This window comes from Bufo gargarizans, chromosome 2 (genome assembly GCF_014858855.1).
Source record: "Bufo gargarizans isolate SCDJY-AF-19 chromosome 2, ASM1485885v1, whole genome shotgun sequence".
Classification (NCBI taxonomy): Eukaryota; Metazoa; Chordata; class Amphibia; order Anura; family Bufonidae; genus Bufo; species Bufo gargarizans.
Window position 1 is genome coordinate 32,946,192 of NC_058081.1, and position 22,656 is coordinate 32,968,847.

The window sequence follows — 22,656 nt, forward strand, 5'->3', positions numbered from 1 at the left end:
GTCATTTAGGCTGGTGGACACAGACAGCTTCAAACAGCTCATGTCGCTTGCTGTCCCACAGTATGTTGTTCCCAGCCGGCACTACTTCTCCAAGAGAGCCGTGCCTTCCCTGCACAACCAAGTATCCGATAAAATCAAGTGTGCACTGCGCAACGCCATCTGTAGCAAGGTCCACCTAACCACAGATACGTGGACCAGTAAGCACGGCCAGGGACGCTATATCTCCCTAACTGCACACTGGGTAAATGTAGTGGCAGCTGGGCCCCAGGCGGAGAGCTGTTTGGCGCACGTCCTTCCGCCGCCAAGGATCGCAGGGCAACATTCTTTGCCTCCTGTTGCCACCTCCTCCTTCTCGGCTTCCTCCTCCTCTTCTTCCACCTGCTCATCCAGTCAGCCACACACCTTCACCACCAACTTCAGCACAGCCCGGGGTAAACGTCAGCAGGCCATTCTGAAACTCATATGTTTGGGGGACAGGCCCCACACCGCACAGGAGTTGTGGCGGGGTATTGAACAACAGACCGACGAGTGGTTGCTGCCGGTGAGCCTCAAGCCCGGCCTGGTGGTGTGTGATAATGGGCGAAATCTCGTTGCAGCTCTGGGACTAGCCAATTTGACGCACATCCCTTGCTTGGCGCATGTGCTGAATTTGGTGGTGCAGAAGTTCATTCACAACTACCCCGACATGTCAGAGCTGCTGCATAAAGTGCGGGCCGTCTGTTCGCGCTTCCGGCGTTCACATCCTGCTGCTGCTCGCCTGTCTGCGCTACAGCGTAACTTCGGCCTTCCCGCTCACCGCCTCATATGCGACGTGCCCACCAGGTGGAACTCCACCTTGCACATGCTGGACAGACTGTGCGAGCAGCAGCAGGCCATAGTGGAGTTTCAGCTGCAGCACGCACGGGTCAGTCGCACTACAGAACAGCACCACTTCACCACCAATGACTGGGCCTCCATGCGAGACCTGTGTGCCCTGTTGCGCTGTTTCGAGTACTCCACCAACATGGCCAGTGGCGATGACACCGTTATCAGCGTTACAATACCACTTCTATGTCTCCTTGAGAAAACACTTAGGGCGATGATGGAAGAGGAGGTGGCCCAGGAGGAGGAGGAGGAGGAGGAAGAGGGGTCATTTTTAGCACTTTCAGGCCAGTCTCTTCGAAGTGACTCAGAGGGAGGTTTTTGGCAACAGCAGAGGCCAGGTACAAATGTGGCCAGCCAGGGCCCACTACTGGAGGACGAGGAGGACGAGGATGAGGAGGAGGTGGAGGAGGATGAGGATGAAGCATGGTCACAGCGGGGTGGCACCCAACGCAGCTCGGGTCCATCACTGGTGCGTGGCTGGGGGGAAAGGCAGGACGATGACGATACGCCTCCCACAGAGGACAGCTTGTCCTTACCCCTGGGCAGCCTGGCACACATGAGCGACTACATGCTGCAGTGCCTGCGCAACGACAGCAGAGTTGCCCACATTTTAACCTGTGCGGACTACTGGGTTGCCACCCTGCTGGATCCACGCTACAAAGACAATGTGCCCACCTTACTTCCTGCACTGGAGCGTGATAGGAAGATGCGCGAGTACAAGCGCACGTTGGTAGACGCGCTACTGAGAGCATTCCCAAATGTCACAGGGGAACAAGTGGAAGCCCAAGGCCAAGGCAGAGGAGGAGCAAGAGGTCGCCAAGGCAGCTGTGTCACGGCCAGCTCCTCTGAGGGCAGGGTTAGCATGGCAGAGATGTGGAAAACTTTTGTCAACACGCCACAGCTAACTGCACCACCACCTGATACGCAACGTGTTAGCAGGAGGCAACATTTCACTAACATGGTGGAACAGTACGTGTGCACACCCCTCCACGTACTGACTGATGGTTCGGCCCCATTCAACTTCTGGGTCTCTAAATTGTCCACGTGGCCAGAGCTAGCCTTTTATGCCTTGGAGGTGCTGGCCTGCCCGGCAGCCAGCGTTTTGTCTGAACGTGTATTCAGCACGGCAGGGGGCGTCATTACAGACAAACGCAGCCGCCTGTCTACAGCCAATGTGGACAAGCTGACGTTCATAAAAATGAACCAGGCATGGATCCCACAGGACCTGTCCGTCCCTTGTCCAGATTAGACATTAACTACCTCCCCATAACCATATATTATTGGACTCCAGGGCACTTCCTCATTCAATCCTATTTTTATTTTCATTTTACCATTATATTGCAAGGCTACCCAAAGTTGAATGAACCTCTCCTCTGCCTGTGTGCTAGGCCTAAATATATGCCAATGGATTGTTGCAGTGGTGGCTGACGTGAAGCCTCATTCTCTGCTATGACATGCAGACTGATTCTCTGGTGACATGAAGCCAGATTGTCTGTTACGGGACCTCTCTCCTCTGCCTGGGTGCTGGGCCTGAATTTATGACAATGGACTGTTGCAGTGGTGGCTGACGTGAAGCCTGATTCTCTGCTATGACATGCAGACTGATTCTCTGCTGACATGAAGCCAGATCCTCTGTTACGGGACCTCTCTCCTCTGCCTGGGTGCTGGGCCTAAATTTATGAAAATGGACTGTTGCAGTGGTGGGTGACGTGAAGCCTCATTCTCTGCTATGACATGCAGACTGATTCTCTGCTGACATGAAGCCAGATTGTCTGTTACGGGACCTCTCTCCTCTGCCTGGGTGCTGGGCCTAAATATCTGACAATGGACTGTTGCATTGGTGGCTGACGTGAAGCCTGATTCTCTGCTATGATATGAAGACTGATTCTCTGCTGACATGAAGCCAGATTGTCTGTTACGGGACCTCTCTCCTCTGCCTGTGTGCTAGGCCTAAATATATGCCAATGGATTGTTGCAGTGGTGGCTGACGTGAAGCCTGATTCTCTGCTATGACATGCAGACTGATTCTCTGGTGACATGAAGCCAGATCCTCTGTTACGGGACCTCTCTCCTCTGCCTGGGTGCTGGGCCTAAATTTATGAAAATGGACTGTTGCAGTGGTGGGTGACGTGAAGCCTGATTCTCTGCTATGACATGCAGACTGATTCTCTGGTGACATGAAGCCAGATCCTCTGTTACGGGACCTCTCTCCTCTGCCTGGGTGCTGGGCCTAAATTTATGAAAATGGACTGTTGCAGTGGTGGGTGACGTGAAGCCTCATTCTCTGCTATGACATGCAGACTGATTCTCTGCTGACATGAAGCCAGATCGTCTGTTACGGGACCTCTCTCCTCTGCCTGGGTGCTGGGCCTAAATTTATGAAAATGGACTCTTACAGTGGTGGGTGACGTGAAGCCTGATTCTCTGCTATGACATGAAGACTGATTCTCTGCTGACATGAAGCCAGATCCTCTGTTACGGGACCTCTCTCCTCTGCCTGGGTGCTGGGCCTAAATATCTGACAATGGACTGTTGCATTGGTGGCTGACGTGAAGCCTGATTCTCTGCTATGATATGAAGACTGATTCTCTGCTGACATGAAGCCAGATTGTCTGTTACGGGACCTCTCTCCTCTGCCTGTGTGCTAGGCCTAAATATATGCCAATGGATTGTTGCAGTGGTGGCTGACGTGAAGCCTGATTCTCTGCTATGACATGCAGACTGATTCTCTGGTGACATGAAGCCAGATCCTCTGTTACGGGACCTCTCTCCTCTGCCTGGGTGCTGGGCCTAAATTTATGAAAATGGACTGTTGCAGTGGTGGGTGACGTGAAGCCTGATTCTCTGCTATGACATGCAGACTGATTCTCTGGTGACATGAAGCCAGATCCTCTGTTACGGGACCTCTCTCCTCTGCCTGGGTGCTGGGCCTAAATTTATGAAAATGGACTGTTGCAGTGGTGGGTGACGTGAAGCCTCATTCTCTGCTATGACATGCAGACTGATTCTCTGCTGACATGAAGCCAGATTGTCTGTTACGGGACCTCTCTCCTCTGCCTGGGTGCTGGGCCTGAATTTATGACAATGGACTGTTGCAGTGGTGGCTGACGTGAAGCCTGATTCTCTGCTATGATATGAAGACTGATTCTCTGCTGACATGAAGCCAGATTGTCTGTTACGGGACCTCTCTCCTCTGCCTGGGTGCCGGGGCCTAAATATCTGAGAATGGACTGTTCCAGTGGTGGGTAACGGGAAGCCAGATTCTCTGCTATGATATGAAGACTGATTCTCTGCTGACATGAAGCCAGATTGTCTGTTACGGGACCTCTCTCCTCTGCCTGGGTGCTGGGCCTAAATTTATGAAAATGGACTCTTACAGTGGTGGGTGACGTGAAGCCTGATTCTCTGCTATGACATGAAGACTGATTCTCTGCTGACATGAAGCCAGATTGTCTGTTACGGGACCTCTCTCCTCTGCCTGGGTGCCGGGGCCTAAATATCTGAGAATGGACTGTTCCAGTGGTGGGTGACGGGAAGCCAGATTCTCTGCTATGGAACCTCTCTCCAATTGATTTTGGTTAATTTTTATTTATTTAATTTTTATTTTAATTAATTTCCCTATCCACATTTGTTTGCAGGGGATTTACCTACATGTTGCTGCCTTTTGCAGCCCTCTAGCCCTTTCCTGGGCTGTTTTACAGCCGTTTTAGTGCCGAAAAGTTCGGGTCCCCATTGACTTCAATGGGGTTCGGGTTCGGGACGAAGTTCGGATCGGGTTCGGATCCCGAACCCGAACATTTCCGGGATGTTCGGCCGAACTTCTCGAACCCGAACATCCAGGTGTTCGCTCAACTCTAATTGTGTGCCTTAAAGTGTCTCCCCCTCGTGGATAAAAAGTATGATACTGCATATAGACCCCATTTATGTGGGATGGATGAGTATAGGGCTTCCACATCTACACTCCCTAGTATGAAGCCCTTATCAAGATGGATCCCTTCTATCTGTCTGAGAAGGTCACCAGTATCTTTTACATGAGATGACAAAGAGAGAACAAAAGGTGCCAAGATTTTGTCTATATACACTCCCAGGTTTTGACTCAGGCTATTGATACCCGATACAATCGGGCGCCCTTTCAACGGCTCGTAGCCTTTATGTACCTTTGGGAGGCTATAGAATGTTGCAATTGGTAAAATGGTAGAGATACGCCGGTGGCACGACATGTGATCACCGAACATGATGGTAGGCCGGAGTGTCTTTCCTTTATGGGGATTGAAAAAATTAGGACAGGAATGAGAAGGGGAGACTTTGATAGAAGGATCCTTCAATGTGAGGCAAAGTGGATCTTCTACTTGAAGACGGTCCACCTGTCCGGTCTGCATTCAGCTATCTTCGCCCCCAGTGAATCTAACTACGGGAGTGGAAAAACGGACCTAACTTTTCTTAAATTTGCATATTCTCATTTGAATCGATGAGCATGCGAATTTTGATGGATGATTTGGTCCGAAAAACTAATACTGAATAGTTAATATAGATGGAATACAGCTATGATACAGATATGGTATTATGAAGAAATATATATATGTCTCCATGGTCATACTGTCCGCCAATAGGCCGAGTATTGAGGCATATGTTTGGCTGTCCTGCCACTTTAATCCAAATTGCGATTCTGCATATATAAAAAGACAGGCAAATTATCACTTGCCGTCAGATTGGGCCGTGTCAAGATGACTTTGGAGGTTGCCATGCAACTGGCGACGCTCAGACGCAGGTCCTTACCTCACTTCCGGTTTGCCCGCACTATGTGATTTCAGCTTCCGGTCCGGTGGAACACATGCGAGTGGCGTGCGTTCCACACGCACTAACAGGTACTTCTGGAGGATGCGGACAGGTGAGCAGGTAATCAGGGGGGACGTACACCCACTGGGAGGTGGGGTAATATAAGGAGGTGGACAACAATCATTAGTTGCTCACCCAAATAACCGCTGTTTGAGGTGAGACATAAGCTGCCATGGGACACTTCCCATGAGACGGCATGGATAAGAACTACCCACTATCCAGAGTGAAGGTACGAGGCTAAAACGACCTTGATCTTACAGTAAGTAGTCTGAGCTTTCTAGACCAAGCTGCTTAACATTTGGTACTAAGAAGTATGTGTGACCTATACTTAGTGTATGTTTGTAATTCTGTTTCTAGTTTCCCCTGAATACTGTTTTGAAGTCCCCTGATGATGTCTGAAAAGCAAGACTGAAACATGGCGTGTAGGGCTCTGTAATTAGGGTTGCATAGAATACTAGACCCATACCGAGGGAAAGGTTCTGTGTGGGGTCGCCCCTGTCGGGGCGGGTGCTCCATTGTGGTAGGCAGGTAACCATAATAGCCCCTAGCCCTCATTTAGGCAGGAAAGCCATAGTAGGGTTTACTAGGAGGTTTCCAAGTGCCACCATAATACAAGCACCCTGGTCACGTTGGTTCCAGGCATCACCAACTCCCTGGACCTTCCTCCATTTGGTTGTGGATCCCACAGGACGTGGTAAGACCCACCCTTTATTCACTTTCCGTGATTTGATAATAGTGGAGGTATAATAATTGTTGTCTCTCACCCAGTGGTTACCACCATATTTTAAATGATTTAGTAAATGTTATGTTTTATGAATCCCAGTTTACAAAATAACTCTGCTAATAGATATTGAGGTTTGTTTTGCTGTTAACTCTTGCTGTGTTATAGTTAAAATTTGATTAAAACTAAAAATCTGCACAAAAACAGAAAATTTAAAATTTTACCTCTATTTTCCTTTAATTCTTGTGGAACACCTAAAGGGTTAACATAGTTTGTGAAACGAGTTTTGAATAATTTGAGGGGTGTCGTTTCTAAAATGGGGTCATTTACGGGTGGTTTATATTATGTAACGACCTCAAAGTGACTTCAGAATAGGGCTGCACGATATGGGAATTTTGTGAAATTGCGATTAGGGCCCTAAAAATTGCGATAACGGTATGCGATGCGATATTTTAAGGGAATTGTGCTAGAGGTCTATTTGCTTGGATTTTCAAGGCAAAAGCACACAGAAATTACTGATAATGCTGAAATGTAGTTATGCTTAACTCAAGAACTGAAATGCACAGTGTTTTTCAAAATAAAACACCTTTTACTAAATTAAATAACATATCTGCATTACTGCAAAAGTACAAAATACAAAACTTGCCATTTTCTTAATAGCACTGCACAGAACAGATAAACAGAATAAATAGAAGAACATTTGTTCATTAAAATAACGACTTGCCTCCAGCCCCTCCTCCGTCCCCGCACTGTAACTGATGTATCGCCGGTCGCGCTGTGCAACATATAAGACAAAAAAAGTTTGTCTTATAAAGCGAAAAATATGGTAATACAATTGCAGCATTTTTGGGTCGGCCAATTGGCGATTGCGATATGGCGATTTATTGCGATTGCTTTGGCGATATATTGTGCAGGCCTACTTCAGAACTGAACTGGTCCTTGAAAAAGTTGGTTTTGAAAATTTTTAGAGAAAATTAGAAAAATTGCTTCTTAAATTCTAAGCCTTCTAACATCCTAAAAAAATTGAATGTAACTTTTACAATGATCTTAAGTAGAGATGTCTCGAACTATTCACCGGCGAACATAGCTTGTTCACGTTCGCCGCGACGGGCGAACATATGCGATGTTCGGTCCACCCCCTATACATCATCATTGAGCAAACTTTGACCCTGTACCTCACAGTCAGCAGACACATTCCAGCCAATCAGCATCGTACCCTCCCTCCCAGACCCTCCCACCTCCTATCAAAAAGCAAGGACAGCATCCATCTTAGATTCATTCTGAAGCTGCAGTGTCACAAATTTGACTAAGTTGTAATCGCAATGCGATTTATACAGGTTATATTAATCGCATTGCGAATTTAACTTAGAGCTGCTGGGTTCCTAATGGTTGTATTGCTAGAATATAACGAAGATTGAGAATATAGCGCTATATTCGTTATATTCGTCAATTCTAGCAATACAACCATTAGGAACTTAGCTCTAAGTTGAATTCGCAATGTGATTAATGCAGGTTATATTAATCGCATTGCGAATTCAAGTTACCACACTCTGCGTCAACTATGTAATTTTCCATGGGAGTTTTGCCATGGATCCCCCTCCGGCATGCCACAGTCCAGGTGTTATTCCCTTTGAAACAACTTTCCATCACTATTGTGGCCAGAAAGAGTCCCTGTGGATTTAAAAATTCGCCTGTCTATTGAAGTCTATGGCGGTTCGCCCGGTTCGCCCGTTCGCGAACATTTGACATCTCTAATCTTAAGTAATCTTAAGTAAAATCTTAAGTATCTTAAGTAAAAACTATCTAATGAGGCATCACTATCTGCCTTTAATGTGTAGAAATTCAAATTTAGAAAATTATTTTTCTTTTCCAATTTTTCTGTAAATTTGGGATTTTTAGAATATAAAAGTAAACGTTATCAACTTAAATTTTCCCCTAAAATCACGTACGCGATGTCACAAGAAAACGGTCTCAGAATGGCTTGGATAAATAAAAGCATGCCACATAAAGTAACACATGTCAGATTTGCAAAATTAAGCCTGGTCACGAAGGTGAAAAATGGCTTGGTCTGGAAAGGGTGAAATGAAAATGTTAATAAATTGTACCAAAAATAGTTAATAAAAGTACCAACATATGTCCTAAGGCCCTGCATATTATGATGGCCTTAGGTCATATAAGTTTAAAATCAAGGATAGTTCCAGGTTTACTCTAGTACTGGCAGAAATAACATGCAGTTGAACATCACAAATTTTAGTTAGAACTCCCTCTCGGGTGGATTTGGACCAACCATGTATTACATGGTTGACCAATTATTTCAATGGTATTTGTATAGTAGCTGGTCTCAAACGCCAAGACCAGAGGTGATAATCTATTGTGAGAAAAAAAAACATTAACATTGTCCTATTTTTCCCAAAAGCTATTATAAACACTAATCAACCCCAGACGATAGACTCTACGAGACATTTTCTTGATTCAATATTTTTGACTATTTCATGTAATTTTTTTTCTAATGAACAGAAAACCGATGCACTAAACCCTACCATGTGAATGAAGGCAACGAGCTTCTGGGCAAGATCTGTAAGGGAAACATGTGTCATTGTGCAGGTAAGGGGACATCACAATAATTTGGTAATTTGGTACCCTCTCATATGGATCTTTTTGTTGAGACTCATTGGTTAGTACTAGATATGAGAGAATCGAAGTTGATGAAGTGATGTCACAGCCCTATAAATAGCCTCGGCCATCTTGGATTCTGCCATTTTCCAGTGCACTTAGTGCAGGGAGAGACATCAGCAGGCGCTAGGGACAGTGCTAGGAAAGACTTCATTATGCTGAAAAAACGATTTACAAGTTAAGGCCTCTTTCACACGACCGTTTTTTTTTTTTCTGTTTTGCGGGCCGTTTTTTGCGTTCCGTATACGGTCTGTATACGGAACCATTCATTTCAATGGTTCCGCAAAAAAAAGTAATGTACTCCGTATGCATTCCGTTTCCGTTATTCCGTTTTTCCGTTCCGTTAAGGCCTCATGAAAAAATCGGAAAATGCACCGTTTTGCAGCCGCATCCGTGATCCGTGTTTCCTGTCTGTCAAAAAAATAGGACCTGTCCTATTTTTTTGATGGACAACGGTTCACAGACCCATTCAAGTCAATGAAAGAACACGGATGCACACAAGATTGGCATCCGCGTCCGTGATCCGTGGCTGTAGGTTACTTTCATACAGACGGATTCGAAGATCCGTCTGCATAAAAGCTTTTTCAGAGATGAGTTTTCACTTTGTGAAAACTCAAATCCGACAGTATATTCTAACACAGAGGCGTTCCCATAGTGATGGGGACGCTTCTAGTTAGAATATACTACGAACTGTGTACATGACTGCCCCCTGCTGCATGGCAGCACCAGATCTCTTACAGGGGGCTGTGATCCACACAATTAACCCCTCAGGTGCTGCACCTGAGGGGTTAATTGTGCATATAATAGCCCCTATAAGAGATCAGGGGCTGCCAGGCAGCAGGGGGAAGACCCCCCTCCCTCCCCAGTTTGAATATCATTGGTGGCCAGTGTGCGCCCCCCCGACCCCCCCCCCCCCCTATTGTAATATCATTGGTGGCCAGTGTGCGGCCTCCCCCGCCCCCCCTCCCTCTATTGTAATATCATTGGTGGCCAGTGTGCGCCCCCCCTCTATTGTAATATCATTGGTGCCCAGTGTGCGGCCTCCCACGCCCCCCCTCCCTCTATTGTAATATCATTGGTGCCCAGTGTGCGGCCCCCCCGGCCCCCCTCTATTTTATTAATATCATTGGTGGCCAGTGTGCGGCCTCCCCCCCATCATTGGTGGCAGCAGAGATTCCTATCGGAGTCCCAGTTTAATCGCTCTGGGGCTCCGATCAGTAAACATGGCAACCAGGACGCTACTGCAGGCCTGGTTGCCATGGTTACTTAGCAATATTACAATATTAGAAGCATCATACTTACCTGCTGGCTGCTGCGCTGTCTGTGTCCGGCCGGGAGCTCCTCCTACTGGTAAATGACAGGTCTGTGCGGCGCATTGCTTAATGATCTGTCACTTACCAGTAGGAGGAGCTCCCGGCCGGACACAGACATCGCAGCAGCCAGCAGGTAAGTATGATGCTTCTAATATTGTAATATTGCTAAGTAACCATGGCAACCAGGCCTGCAGTAGCGTCCTGGTTGCCATGGTTACCGATCGGAGCCCCAGAGCGATTAAACTGGGACTCCGATCGGAATCTCCGCTTCCACCAATGATCGGGCAGGGGAGGCCGCACACTGGCCACCAATGAAATTACAATAGAGGGGGGGAGGGGGGCCGACGGAGGCCACACACTGGCCACCAATGAACTTACAATAGAGGGGGGGAGGGGGGCCGACGGAGGCCGCACACTGGCCACCAATGATATTACAATAGAGGGGGGGGCGGGGGGGCGCACACTGGCCACCAATGATATTCAAAATGGGGAGGGAGGGGGGTCTGCCCCCTGCTGGTGGCAGCCCCTGATCTCTTACAGGGGGCTTTGATATGCACAATTAACCCCTTCAGGTGCGGCACCTGAAGGGTTAATTGTGCTGATCACAGCCCCCTGTAAAAGATCGGGTGCTGCCAGGCAGCAGGGGGCAGTCATGTACACATGTCGTAGTATATTCTAACTAGAAGCGTTCCCATCACTATGGGAACGCCTCTGTGTTAGAATATACTGTCGGATCTGAGTTTCACGATGTAACTCAAATCCGATGGTATATTCTAACATAGAGGCGTTCCCATGGTGATGGGGACGCTTCAAGTTAAAATATACCATCGGATTGGAGAAAACTCTGATCCTATGGTATATTAGCTCCTGACTTTACATTGAAAGTCAATGGGGGACGGATCCGTTTGAAATTGCACCATATTGTGTCAACGTCAAAAGGATCCGTCCCTATTGACTTGCATTGTAATTCAGGACGGATCCGTTTGGCTCCGCACGGCCAGGCGGACACCAAAACGACTTTTTTTTCATGTCCGTGGATCCTCCAAAAATCAAGGAAGACCCACGGACGAAAAAACGGTTACGGATCACGGACCAATGGAACCCCGTTTTGCGGACCTTGAAAAAATACGGTCGTGTGCATGATTTTTTTCCGTATTGCGGGCCGTTTTTTGCGTTCCGTATACGGTCCGTATACGGAACCATTCATTTCAATGGTCCCGCAAAAAAAAACTGAATGTACTCCGTATACATTCCGTTTCTGTATTTTCGTTTTTCCGTTCCGTTGAGAGATAGAACATGTCCTATATTTGGCCGTAAATCATGTTCCGTGGCTCCATTAAAGTCAATCGGTCCGCAAAAAAAACAGAATGCATATGGAAATGCATCCGTATGTCTTCCGTATCCGTTCCATTTTTTGCGGAACCATCTATTGAAAATGTTATGCCCAGCCCAATTTTTTCTATGAAATTACTGTATACTGTATATGCCATACGGAAAAACGGAACGGAAAAATGAAACGGAAACACAACGGAAACAAAAAACGGAACAACGGATCCGTTTAAAACGGACCGCAAAGCACTGAAAAAGCCATACGGTCGTGTGAAAGAGGCCTAAGGGAAAGATTATTCAAGGTGTAGGGAAAGGATAGGGAGGAATCATTCCACAGTATTGAAGCAAAACAGGGTTCAGTAGGGGAGGTTACTGTCTGGGTAATAGGAACAATCCTACAAATACGGATCAGAGGAAGGGCAAAATAATCAGTGACATCAACAGAAACTTACCGCTGACACCCTCTCCACTCTGTCCGGGGGCTCTTCTTGTATCAGCGTTTAATAGAACAGGTCCTGTGGACATCTATGTGGAATCAGCTGATGACAGTGTAAAAGGAGTGCGCTTCTTCTTGGCGCTAACATCGACCTGTAAGGTTGAGTTCATACTTGAGTTATTTGGTCCGTTTTGGCCCCGTGACTGCCCAAATAAGTGAAGTGTGCAGTGATTCTAAGGCCTCTTTCACACGGGCGTTGCGGGAAAAGGTGCGGGTGCGTTGCGGGAACATGCACGATTTTTCCGCGCCAGTGCAAAACATTGTAATGCGTTTTGCACGCGCGTGAGAAAAATCGGCATGTTTGGTACCTAAACCCGAACTTCTTCACAGAAGTTCGGGCTTGAGATCGGTTATAAGGGAAAATAATAGCATTCTGAATACAGAAAGCATAGTAAAATAGCGCTGGAGGGGTTAAAAAAATAACAATAATAATTTAACTCGCCTTAATCCACTTGCTCGCGCAGCCCGGCATCTCTTCTGTCTTCATCTTTGCTGTGTGCAGGAAAAGGACCTGGTGACATCACTCCGGTCATCACATGGTCCGTCACATGATCTTTTACCATGGTGATGGATCATGTGATGACCGGAGTGACGTCACCACAGGTTCTTTTCCTGCACACAGCTAAGATGAAGACAGAAGAGAAGCCGGGCTGCGCGAGCAAGTGGATTAAGGTGAGTTAAATTATTATTTATTTATTTTTAACCCCTCCAGCGCTATTTTACTATGCATTCTGTATTCAGAATGCTATTATTTTCCCTTATAATTATAAGGGAAAATAATAATGATCGGGTCTCCATCCCGATCGTCACCTAGCAACCATGCGTGAAAATCGCACCGCATCCGCACTTGCTTGCGGATGCTTTCGATTTTCACGCAGCCCCATTCACTTCTATGGGGCCTGCGTTGCGTTAAAAACGCACAAAATAGAGCTTGCTGCGATTTTCACACAACGCACAAGTGATGCGTGAAAATCACCGCTCATGTGAACAGCCCCATAGAAATGAATGGGTCATGATTCAGTGCGGGTGCAATGCGTTCAACTCACGCATCGCATCCGCCGGAATACTCGCCCGTGTGAAAGGGGCCTAAGAGCGACGCCTGTCATCTGCATGTCATACTGACTCACTGTATGGTTTCACTACCACAGACTCCCTTTTGAAAAATTTGCTTATCTCTATTTAATACAGTCTATGCATATAAAGTGTTTGTTCATTGATTTTCTGTACGAAGAATTTGGTTTAGAATTTGACTTTTTTTTTCTCATTCATTTTTCAGAGAATTGCTTTATGCAGCAGCAGCAGCAGCAGCAGCTAGATAACGTGAATCGATTTGCTAAGGCTTGTGAATCTACTGTGGATTATGGTGAGATCATTACGATGTCATTTTTGTATACTTAAATCTTTTTCACACTGCCGGCAATAGACTGGATAAAAACCCACAAAAAATAATCTACAGTTTTCAAACCAACCCCTGGATCGGAATACTTTTGTAATTGCATGTAATTTAAAAAATTTCTTTTTTTTTCTTGTCCTGCTCAGTAAGAAGGCCGCACATGCTCAGTTTTATCTTTCAACTTCCTCCTGAGTTGTGATAGGGAGAGCTGAGACACGCCCCCTTATCTGCAGTAGAAAGACACGCCCCCTTATCTGCAGTAGAAAGACACGCCCCTTGAGCTGCCAGGTTGATATAAATCTAGCAGAGCAATAAATGGGGAGATCTCTGGGTCCATGTGAGGTACAGGGCTGGTTCTAGCTTTGTTAGAAAGAGATTGTTATGTACTATATGATTTTTGATTCTCATGTATTACATTAGTCATGGGATAACCCCTTTATTATGACTACATTATCTACACATGGGGTATGCAGACTGTAACCATAGAGACAAATAGGTCTGCATAGGAGCTGTATACAAAAAATTATAAAAAAAAATCCTAATTAAAGGGGTTGTCCGGGTTCAGAGCTGAACCCGGACATACCCTTATTTTCACCCCGGCAGCCCTCCTGAGCCTGGCATCGGAGCATCTCATGCTCCGATGCGCTCCCGTGCCCTGCGCTAGATCGCGCAGGGCACGGGCTCTTGTGTTTACAATAACACACTGCCGGGCGGTAACTTCCGCCCAGCAGTGTGTTCGGTGACGTCACCGGCTCTGAGGGGCGGGCTTTAGCTCTGCCCTAGCCGTTTTACTGGCTAGGGCAGAGCCAAATCCCGCCCATCAGTGCCGGTGACGTCACCGGGCTGCCTGTCAGCCCCATAGAGAGCCCCGGTACGTCACCGGAACTCAGAAAAATGCCTTTGCCCTGCGCAATTTAGCGCAGGGCAAAGGAGAGCATCGGAGCATGAACTGCTCCGATGCTCATGTCAGGGGGGCTGCCTGGGTGAAAATGGAGGGATGTCCAGGTTCAGCTCTGAACCTGGACAACCCCTTTAATAAAAAAAATCCTAATTAATACTAATTAGTTTTGATGAAATTAATTAATTAGGTGCAAAGGTCAATCTAGCCATTAACCCCTTCCCGACCGCAATCTGTATATATACGTGATAGCTGCACATACCCCGTGCAGCTACCACGTATATATACGTTCTGGCAGCTCTTTAATCCAAGCGCTGCAAAACGCTTGGATTAAAGCTTCTGCCCCTGCCCTGTATGCTGTCACGGACAGCATACATTGCAGTAATGCCGGCAAGGGACCAATTAGTCTGTGCAGACTAACCAATCGGATCGTGGCAGTGTTAAAATTGCCGGTTTCAGGCTCTGATCTGCGCTCTGCAGATCAGAGCCTGAAATCAGTGTCCTCACAGCCCCCCCATGTGTGCAGCGCGCCCCCGATCTGTGGGTGCAGACACTTACCCCGCCCCGATCTGTGCATGCCCTTCTGTGCCTCTGTGCCCCCTCAGTCTGTTCCCAGTGCTGCGGCGCTGCCCCCTGCTGGCTTGACATACCTCGCCCCCCCCCTTCCAGCTCTGCCCCCCTTCCCCCACCCTCGGTCTGCCCCCCTGCTGTTTGATGGCGGCGGCTCCATTCCTGAGCCGCCGCCATCATCAGAGTGTCAGCTCTATGCTGACACTCTACTGCAAGTTCTGGATATTCCATAGATGCCGCGGCAGCGGCATCCATGGGGTTAATAGAGGGAGGGGGCTCCCTCTCTCCACCATCGGGGCTGCTGCGCTGCGATAGCAGCCCCGATGGTTGTCCTGGCAACCGGACGCTTTGCAAAAGCGTCCGCTGTTGCCACCTACAGGGCATCTGAATGTATTACACTTTGCAATGCAAGAGCATTGCAAAGTATAGTACAGCCATCAGCCCCACTGGATCTTCATGATCCAAGAGGGACTTGATAAAAAAAATGTGAAAAAAATAAAAGTAAAAATAAATAAATAAAAATTTAAAATTAAAAAAATTGCCTTTTCCTATAAAAAAATAAAAAAAGTACACATATTAGGTATCACCGCGTCCGTAACAACCGTCTTTATAAAGATATCACATGATAGACCCCGTCCGATAAACACCATAAAAAATAAAAACTGTGTAAAAAAAAGCCATTTTTGTCACCTTACATCACAAAAAGTGCAACAGCAAGCGATCAAAAAGGCGTATGACCCCCAAAATAGTACCAATCAAACCATCACCTCATCCCGCAAAAAATGATACCATATTTAAGACAATCGCCCCAAAAATAAAAAAGCTATGGCTCTCAGACTATAGAGACACTAAAACATCATTTTTTTGGTTTCAGAAATGCTATTATTGTGTAAAACTTAAACAAATAAGAAAAAGTATACATATTAGGTATTGCCACGTCCGTAACGATCTTCTCTATAAAACTATCACATGACCTAACTCCTCAGATGAACGCTGTAAAAATAAATAAATGAAAACTGTTCCAAAACAGCCAATTTTTGGGTCACCTTGCCCCATAAAGTGTAATAATAAGTGATCAAAAAACCCTATGTACCCAAAAATTGTACCAATATAAACCTCAACACTTTCTGCAAAAAACGAGCCCCTGCACAAGACGATCGGCAGAAAAATAAAAAACATATGGCGTTCAGAAAACCAATCCAGCACAATCTGCCTTCCATAAACGGTATGGCATTCCTTTCCTTCTGCGCCCTGCCGTGTGCCCGTACAGCAGTTTACGACCACATGTGGGGTGTTTATGTAAACCGCAGAATCAGGGTATTAAATATTGAGTTTTGTTTTGCTGTTAACCCTCAATGTGTTAAAGATTTTTTTTTTTTTTAAATGGAAAATCTGCCAAAAATTTGAAATTTAGAAATTTTATCTCCATTTTTCTTTAATTCTTGTGGAATGCCTAAAGGGTTAACAAAGTTTGTAAAATCAGTTTTGAGTAACTTGAGGGGTGTAGTTTCTACAATGGGGTCATTTATGGGAGGTTTCCACTATGTAAGCCCCACAAAGTGACTTCAGACCTGAACTGGTCCTTAAAAAGTGGGTTTTGGAAATTTTCTTAAAAATTGTAAGAATTGCTTCTAAACTTCTAAGCCTTCTAACGTCCTAAAAAAATAAAATTACATTTCCAAAATGATGCCAACATAAAGTAGATATATGGGGAATGTGAAGTAATAAATATTTTATTAGGTATGACTTTCTGTTTTAGAAGCAGAGAAATAGAAATTTGGAAAATTGTGAATTTTTCAAAATTTTGGGTAAATTTGGGATTTTTTCATAAATAAAGGTGAAATATATTGACTCAAATATATGACTATCATGAAGTACAATGTGTCACGAGAAAACAATCTCAGAATCGCATGGATAAGTAAAAGTGTTCCAAAGCTATTTCCACATAAAGTGACGCATGTCAGATTTGTAAATTTTGACCTGGACACTGGGGCATCAATGATCCTTGGTCATGAAAGGGTTAAGCAGGCTTCTTGTGGTTAAAATCTGTCACGTGAAGTTCATGAAATGTTAGTCTTTGATTAAATGCATTTCTTTTCCAGTCTTTAAGGCAACACTAATGGACATTGAGAGGAATGATAACTATGACACCTATGTCATGAAAATTACCCAAGCTATAAAAGAAAGTAAGTTACACATTGTGCATTTCATTCGCGCATTGCTATATTTGAGTCCCCAGGCCATGGCATATGATCTCATCGGTGGAGGCCTACATTTTGTCTCCCCTTCCTCTTCCTCCTCCTACAAAAATATAGGTTTGAGAAAATGGGTGAGCCTTACTGTATTCTGTTTGATTTGGGGGAAGGAGTCCACAAAGTGCATTCTCTATCATCAGAAAAAAATTAGATTTTTTGTGAGAATTAGAACTTGTTGAAAAATGTATACATTTTTCACCAAAGCAGAAACTGGCTGCATTTTTGTCAATGATATTAATATTATACTTCCGTACTGTCTGAGACCAATTGCTTACTGTATAAATATAAGCATTAATAAACTTTTATGTGCTACTATAGTCCAGTTTTTTATTTCCAGGCACAGATACAGATGTTGCTAATGGAAAACGCAATTTTATCAGCCATGCCAAATGTAACAAAGCCTTAAACTTGAAGAGAGGCCGAGACTATGTAATTTGGGGATCAAACAAAGATCTATGGAATACTGCTAGCGGGTAAGTGATAGAGATGAAATAACATCTTGGATTTCGCTTCATGTGTGATTTGGTAAATTTTTCTGAAAGTTCGGTTCAGACCGGAAATAATTTGTCACAAATTGAAGTTGCTCCATTTGCCCAGAAAATTAGTGTATAACACCCTCTAGTCTCCTAGGACTCAGATTTTTTTTATGAAAAGATGTTGGGGGTCACTTGCTAACCAGAAATATGCCTAAATTATTTGTCACCACAATCTGCAACTTTTTCCATCTCACGCCAGGTCTGAAAAAAGTGGGCGCGGTGTAGGCAGGGAGGGGTTGGCCCGGTAGGGCCGTCTTATTTACAATTTTATACTGTCTTAGGGTTCATTCACACGTCTGCATGATGGGTCCAGATCCGTTCCACAATTATGCGGAACGGATGCAGACCCATTCACTTTCAATTGGAACAGAAAAGATGCGGCAGCAGACAGTGTGCTGTAAGCATCCGCATAGGCAATATTCGAGTGGCATAGGCAATATTCGAATTTGCAATATTTCGCAATTTTTTGGGCGGACTATTCGCCATAAATATGAAAATGTGAGAATTCATGATCTCCAGTCATTGTTTACTTGATTGCGAAAATCGGCAATGTAATATATTCGTGATACACAAATACAAATATATAGCACTATATTCTAAATATTTGCAAGTTCTCGAAGTGGCTGATATTCACGATTAAAATTTGCGTTTCAAATATTCACGCTCAACACTATTGAGTGAGCATGCTTGGCCGAATACCAGTTCGGCTCGAGCATCGCTATGCTCGGCACATGGTGGTACTCGGCAGAGTACCGCATGTGCTCGAGAGCAATGCTCGAGTCTCCTCCCCGCACGTTTCTCGGCTGCTAAGCAGCCAATAAACATGCAGGTAAGTACTGCCCTCACTTTAATGTCAGTAGCCATGTTGGCTACTGGCATTACAGTGATTGGCTGGCCAGAACACGTCATCGGGTGCTATATAGCAACTGATGACGCATGTTCGGCTCATTCAAAGTCAGGGAGAGCTGAGCATAGGAAGGGACAGAGAGTGTAGGGAGTGTAATTTAATATTTTTGGGGTATAAAAACGTTTCAGAGACACAAAAGTTCTTGTAAGGACTATTGTGTGTGACAGCAGCAATATACAGGTCCTTCTCAAAAAATATTGTGATAAAGTTCATTATTTTCTGTAATGTACTGATAAACATTAGACTTTCATATATTTTAGATTCATTACACACAACTGAAGTAGTTCAAGCCTTTTATTGTTTTAATATTGATGATTTTGGCATACAGCTCATGAAAACCCAAATTTCCTATATAAAAAAATTAGCATATTTCATCCGACCAATAAAAGAAAAGTGTTTTTAATACAAAAAAAGTCAACCTTCAAATAATTCTGTTCAGTTCTGCACTCAATACTTGGTCGGGAATCCTTTTGCAGAAATGACTGCTTCAATGCGGCGTGGCATGGAGGCAATCAGCCTGTGGCACTGCTGAGGTGTTATGGAGGCCCAGGAGGCTTCGATAGCGGCCTTAAGCTCATCCAGAGTGTTGGGTCTTGCGTCTCTCAACTTTCTCTTCCCAATATCCCACAGATTCTCTATGGGGTTCAGGTCAGGAGAGTTGGCAGGCCAATTGAGCACAGTAATACCATGGTCAGTAAACCATTTACCAGTGGTTGTGGCACTGTGAGCAGGTGCCAGGTTGTGCTGAAAAATGAAATCTTCATCTCCATAAAGCTTTTCAGCAGATGGAAGCATGAAGTGCTCCAAAATCTCCTGATAGCTAGCTGCATTGACCCTGCCCTTGATAAAACACAGTGGACCAACACCAGCAGCTGACATGGCACCCCAGACCATCACTGACTGTGGGTACTTGACACTGGACTTCAGGCATTTTGGCATTTCCCTCTCCCCAGTCTTCCTCCAGACTCTGGCACCTTGATTGCCGAATGACATGCAAAATTTGCTTTCATCCGAAAAAAGTACTTTGGACCACTGAGCAACAGTCCAGTGCTGCTTCTCTGTAGCCCAGGTCAGGCGCTTCTGCCGCTGTTTCTGGTTCAAAAGTGGCTTGACCTGGGGAAGGCGGCACCTGTAGCCCATTTCCTGCACACGCCTGTACACGGTGGCTCTGGATGTTTCTACTCCAGACTCAGTCCACTGCTTCCGCAGGTCCCCCAAGGTCTGGAATCGGTCCTTCTCCACAATCTTCCTCAGGGTCCGGTCACCTCTTCTCGTTGTGCAGCGTTTTCTGCCACACTTTTTCCTTCCCACTGAGGTGCCTTGATACAGCACTCTGGGAACAGCCTATTCGTTCAGAAATTTCTTTCTGTGTCTTACCCTCTTGCTTGAGGGTGTCAATGATGGCCTTCTGGACAGCAGTCAGGTCGGCAGTCTTACCCATGATTGCGGTTTTGAGTAATGAACCAGGCTGAACCATCATCAATATTAAAACAATAAAAGGCTTGAACTACTTCAGTTGTGTGTAATGAATCTAAAATATATGAAAATCTAATGTTTATCAGTACATTACAGAAAATAATGAACTTTATCACAATATGCTAATTTTTTTAGAAGGACCTGTATATTTTTAGCACATCCTGCGCTAAATACTGTGTAATAGGCCGCTGCAGACAGTTAAATTATCTGTGCCACATCTTCTGTGTAAAGTGTGCGCATCCCTAAAATATCAGTGACATCCAGTGTACTTTTTCCGTAGACACTGCGAACAGTGACATTACCTGTGGTACCTGTCCTGTATAACGTTTCCTCATCACAAATACCTTTTGTAAAACTTTTTGCGCATACACTTCCAAATCCTACGCTACTGTACGTGTGACATACTTTCAAGCATATATCACATTTGAAATGAAGAAGGCGAGCAGTAAGGGACAGGGAAGTGGCCGTGATGCTGATGGTGCACGCAGAGGCTGTGGCCCTGGGCGCATACAAACTGTGCCTGCTGCCAGAGCACATGAACAACAATCATCCAAGATACTGTACCATGTCCCAGTTTGCAGGGCGGCGCAGGACACCACTCTTGAAGTCAGACTAGTGCGACCAGGTGGTCGGTTGGATTGCAGCAGATAATACTTCCAGTCGGTTAAGCACCACCCTGCCTTCCACTAAGTCCAGTCTCAGTAGCCAGGAGTCTGGTCAACAGAATCCTCACCCTGATCCTCCTTCCTCCCATCATTTACAGTCTAACCAAACAAGTGATCCCACATTCAGAGGACCTCTTTTCATCGCCATTACTTGTATTTGTCCCTCTCGCCAAGCACGCTTGAATAGGGACATGAGATCTTGTGCCCTAATTCCCAACCTCTTGAGCATCCACAGTCACAAGAACATGACGGTGGGGAACGGCAATTAGTGTTTGATGAGGTGGATGATGATGAGACATAGTTGTCCAATGAGTCAACCGCAATTACTGTCTCAACTGGTTGATAAAGAAGATGAGACACAGTTGTCAATCACTGAGGTTGTGATTAGGTCAACAAATCAGGAGGATGATCAGAGTGAGGAAGTGGAAGAGGTGGACGATGAGGTCACTGACCCAACCTGGGAAGGTGGAAAGCCGAGCGAGGACAGCAGTACAGAGGGGGAGGGATCTGCAGCACCACAACAGGCTGGAAGAGGCAGTGGGGTGCGAAAAAGGGAGAAAGCGGGCCACACCAAACAGGCCCGCAACTGTTCCATGGAGCAACCCCTTGTGGAAATCTTCCTTGCCAAGGGGTAGATGTTCTGCAGTCTGGTGATTTTTTGAGGAAAGTGTGGATGACAAAAGAATAGTAGTTTGCAACCTGTGCCATATGAAAATGAGCCGGGGCGTTAACACTAGCAACCTCTCCATCACCAGCATGATCCGCCACATGGCATCCAAGCACCGTAAAAAGTGAGACGAATGCCTGGGTCCACAATCTGTGTCTGCTGGTCACACCTCTGCCTCCTCTTCCCCTGTGTTAAGTGCTGGCCGATCCACTGTCGAAGGCGCAGGCCCGGATGCCTCCCGCCCTGAACCTGGACCTTCGCAAGCACCATCAGCGACCACATCCACTTCCGTGTCTCAGTGCAGCGTACAAATGTCCTTACCCCCGGCATTTGAACGCAAGCGCAAATACCCAGCCACCCACCCACAGGCCATAGCACTAAATGCGCAACTTTCCAAATTACTGGCCCTGAAAATGTTGCCATTTAGGCTTGTGGACACTGAAGCCTTTCTCAGCCTGATGTCAGCAGCCGTCCCTTGTTACACAGTCCCCAGCTGCCACTATTTTTAACAGTGTGCCGTGCCCGCCTTACACCAGCATGTGTCCCGTAACATCACACGTGCCCTGACCAACACAGTTACTGGGAAGGTCCACTTAACCACGGACACATGGACAAGTGCATTCGGCCAGGGACACTACATTTCCCTGACTGCACACTGGGTGAATGTTGTGGAGGCCGGGAGCTAGTCGTACCCTGGGATGGCACAGGTGCTACCGATGCCAAGGATTGCGAGCCCTACGTCAATCAGGGTTCCCACCAGCACCTATGTTAGTGACTCCAACCACCACTTCTCCTCCTCCGCCTCCTCCTCCACTTCCACCTCCGATTTATCTGCTTTAGCTGGAAGCAGTGTAGCACTGCAGTGGGGAAGCAGCAACAGTGGGCAGAAGAGGAGGAAGAGGGTGAGGAGATTAAGAGTGATCCTCCTGATGACGAAAGCAAAGTCTTGCCTGTTGGTACTCCGGCACACATGGCTGACTTCATGTTAGGCTGACTCTCCTCTGACCCGCGCGTTATACGCATTTTAGACAATATAAATTACTGGTTGTTCACCCTT

The 22,656-nt window shown here is 45.9% G+C and overlaps 1 protein-coding gene across 1 annotated transcript in view; it reads left to right on the forward strand.

The window, feature by feature from the left end:
- Positions 1-22,656, forward strand: part of LOC122927158 (venom factor-like) — a 495,227-nt gene that overhangs the window by 468,042 nt on the left and 4,529 nt on the right. The window contains exons 36-39 of the mRNA XM_044278755.1: positions 8,939-9,025; positions 13,509-13,595; positions 17,196-17,279; positions 17,686-17,821. Coding sequence (XP_044134690.1) covers positions 8,939-9,025; positions 13,509-13,595; positions 17,196-17,279; positions 17,686-17,821 — 394 coding nt within the window. The remainder of the gene's footprint in view (positions 1-8,938; positions 9,026-13,508; positions 13,596-17,195; positions 17,280-17,685; positions 17,822-22,656) is intronic.